At 38.3% G+C, this 3321-nt stretch overlaps 1 protein-coding gene across 1 annotated transcript; it reads left to right on the forward strand.

Annotated features, from left to right (window-relative positions):
• The first annotated feature begins 400 nt into the window (after positions 1-400).
• INSL4 (insulin-like 4 (placenta)) lies at positions 401-2948 on the forward strand. Its single transcript, XM_011988381.1, has 2 exons — positions 401-717; positions 2621-2948. The coding sequence occupies exons 1-2, from the start codon at positions 522-524 to the stop codon at positions 2842-2844; spliced, it is 420 nt and encodes a 139-aa protein (XP_011843771.1). The 5' UTR covers positions 401-521; the 3' UTR covers positions 2845-2948.
• Positions 2949-3321: the final 373 nt, after the last annotated feature.

Here is a 3321-nt window from a genome sequence, read left to right on the forward strand (position 1 = left end):
ATCCATTGTTGGGTCAGGGTCTGTGGGACAGACCCCCGCAATTAAAAGCTTATATGCCAAATGTTAACTAAGATAATCTCTAGCCAATTAGCTTACAGGTCAGTTCTATTTTTATTTCATCTAAGCAAAGGACATTAAAAATTACCATTATTTTAGTAAGCCTAAAAATAGTAATATAGGAGGAAAGTTAAGAAAAAGAAGGAGAAAAACCAAATTCAAAACAAGTTAGGTGCAGCAGCATATTGGGAGCAAAGAGGGATATGGGAATGCGGGTAGGGCAAGTAGGGAAACTAAATAAGATCTGAGGGAAAAAGTTCCTTGTAGGTGGGTGGGAAAGGGGTGGAACTGACACCATTGACGCAAGAGCTGAGTAATAGCCCTAAGGAAATAAATGCCTGGTGAAGGCATGCAGAAAGCAGTCTGGAGCTCAGAAGAGACACACCAGCACAGTCTGGTAGGCTACAGTATCAAGTCTCTAGAGAAAGGCTGAAACACCCAGAACAAGAGAGACTAGGTCCAGGATGCCCAGTCTGTTCTGGTCCCATCTGCCAGCAATCTGGCTGCTGCTGAGCCAACTCCTTAGAGAAAGTCTAGCAGCAGAGCTGAAGGGATGTGGTCCCCGATTTGGAAAAAGGATGCTGTCATATTGCCCCATGCCTGAAAAGACATTCACCACCACCCCAGGAGGGTGGCTGCTAGAATCTGGACGACCCACAGGTAAGAACCCTGGACTACCAAACAATCAGAATGATGCCTGAAAAAACAGGCTCCAGATCTCATCGACTGCCTGTAGTCAACTCAGACTCTACTGTGGCTAGTGCCTAAATGTTTATGGTTTTTCATTGTAATGTGCTTTTATTGAAAGGGTCTCACCAGAAATCTCATGGGAAGTTTGGGGTAGAGGAGAAGCTGCAGGAAAAACAAAAGAACAGCCTCACCTTGGAGGCTCTTGGTGCCCTTCCCACCTGGCAGCCAGAGACACAGGGTGGAGAAAACAGGGAAGCCTCAGAGAAAGCGACTATTCTCAACACCAGCAGGAGGTGAGGCATACTCCAGGACCCCCAGGAAAGCTGGGCAGGCGAGAAAACAGTTGCGCTTGCAATGGGATACCTGGGCAAAGCATCTCCAATTAAGAAGAAAGGGGACAAACAGTGAGGTGGTGAGCTGACTATCATTTCTGTTTATGCACCTATGGCCTGAGGGCAGTGCACTGAGACCTCTGTTAGGTTCCTGGAATGTGAGATAAAGGGGCCTTAGATTTAATGACTCTCCTCCTTTGTCATTAAGCTGGGCAATGGTCTATGTCACCAAAAACGTCCTCTTACAAAAACGTTTTTTTAATGCACCCCAACAGAACACCTTGCCTCCCATTTCTTTGAATCTACTCTTGTAGTGTGTTGAGAAAGATGAGATGACGAGAAAAAAAGTTGCCTGGATGACTAGAGGGGAAATTGAAGGGGACCAGAGACAAGGAAAGTTCACCGTTCAGACCATCATAGCTGATTTGATTAGTGCTTTCAACATTTGACACTGTAAAGCATTTTCTTTAAAAGCAAGATTTCAGAACTGAGGAAAGTTCAATACCAGGGTAGTTTTAAAACTTTACCAAGTAACAAGGTATTCATAAAGATAAATTGCAAGCTAAGTTAAAACTAGCAAGGGCAGTTTCCAAAACAGATAGAGGCTACTCTATTCTGTCTAATAGGTCGTGTTAAGTTCTGAAAAGCTAAGTTAAATTACTAAACATTGTTTTACATTTAATAAAAATGACATAGGTTTTGAACCAGCAATGTGTGACTCCAGAACTGCTTCTTGTAACCCATATGCATACACTTCATTAAATCATTAAATGACTCTGTTTAAAGTTATCATGCACAGTGAACGCACTTGGATTTTGTGTGATTTATTTAATGATTTCAAAGTTATTTCCTTTTTTTACATTATTAGTCACAGCTTGTTTCATTTTACTATAAAATAAGGGAAGAATACCACAAAGTCAAAACAATTTGTAATGCAAACTAAGGAAGAGTATGCTGTACTATAATTTCTATTTAAATTTCACTTTTTTCTCAGTAAATAAGTAAAATTTCTCATTTAAATATTTTGATAAATATAGATAAATTTAACAAGAAAAATGGAAAGTATTCATGGATAACAAATGTTAACATTTGGTGTAGATACATATAGATGTATGTTGCTTCTCAGCTTTTTAGCTAAGATCCAGTGATGTATGTGTATAGATTTATGTGGATTAGATTTAAATATCTGAATCTTTCTATTAGAATAACTTGTGAGTACATAATGCATTGAAGTTATCAATCAAAACAGTGTCAGGGAAAGTCAAAAGTGGTATGGTATAGGCATTTAGAGGGTCATTGGAGGAGTGCATAGAGGGGACAGGATGGGGAATTAGCATATCCTTAATATTGTAGTATCTTAAAGTACCCTACTCTAAGTAAGCTAAGTTGTTGAAATGTTAGGATACTTGCTGATTCTCTTTGGTGTTTAATTACACTGAGGCAATGGGTACATTGTAGTCTAGGCAAATTGTATAATTTTTTTGATCCTCTTTCACATGAATGTTTTTCCTCACCTTTCATTCCTCTCTTTTACTTCACAGAAACGGTGTCAACCTCCAACAACAAAGATGGAAAAACCTTAGGTACAACATCAGAATTCATTCCTAACTTGTCACCGGAGCTGAAGAAACCACTGTCTGACGGGCAGCCATCATTGAAGAAAATAATACTTTCCCGAAAAAAGAGAAATGGACATCACGGATTTGATCCATTCTGTTGTGAAGTGATTTGTGATGATGGAACTTCAGTTAAATTATGTACATAGTAGAGTAATCGTGGACTGGACATCTCATCCATTCTCATATGTATTCTCAATGACAAATTCACTGATGCCCAGTTAAATGATTGCTGTTTATTAGAACATGAGAATCATTATTGGTATTCACATGTTTCACTTGCTCTGTACTAATATATTCTCTCCAAAGGGAGGAAGTTAGATAGATGGAATAAGTTCTAGTAGTTGATAGTACAATGGGGAAATTATACTTAACATTAACTCACTGTATATTCCAAAATAGCTAGAAGAGAATTGTAATGATTCCAACACAAAAAAGATGAATGTTAGTTTGGATGGATATCCCAATTACCCTGATTTTATCATTAAACCTTATATACATGTATCAAAATATCACATGTACTACAAAAATGTGTACAACTATAATATGTGAATTAAAAACTTACTGGAATAATGTTTCAAAATTTTACACACACAAGCACATACGTTCACACACACTCACTCAGG

The sequence above is a fragment of the Mandrillus leucophaeus genome, unplaced genomic scaffold (assembly GCF_000951045.1).
Source record: "Mandrillus leucophaeus isolate KB7577 unplaced genomic scaffold, Mleu.le_1.0 Scaffold329, whole genome shotgun sequence".
NCBI lineage: Eukaryota > Metazoa > Chordata > Mammalia > Primates > Cercopithecidae > Mandrillus > Mandrillus leucophaeus.

Excerpts from the sequence above, each read along its gene's own strand:
- INSL4 (XM_011988381.1), top strand. The coding sequence starts at position 522 with ATGCCCAGTCTGTTCTGGTCCCATCTGCCAGCAATCTGGCTGCTGCTG. Across the intron at positions 718-2,620 it reads AGAATCTGGACGACCCACAG|AAACGGTGTCAACCTCCAAC; the intron begins GTAAGAACCCTG and ends TTTACTTCACAG.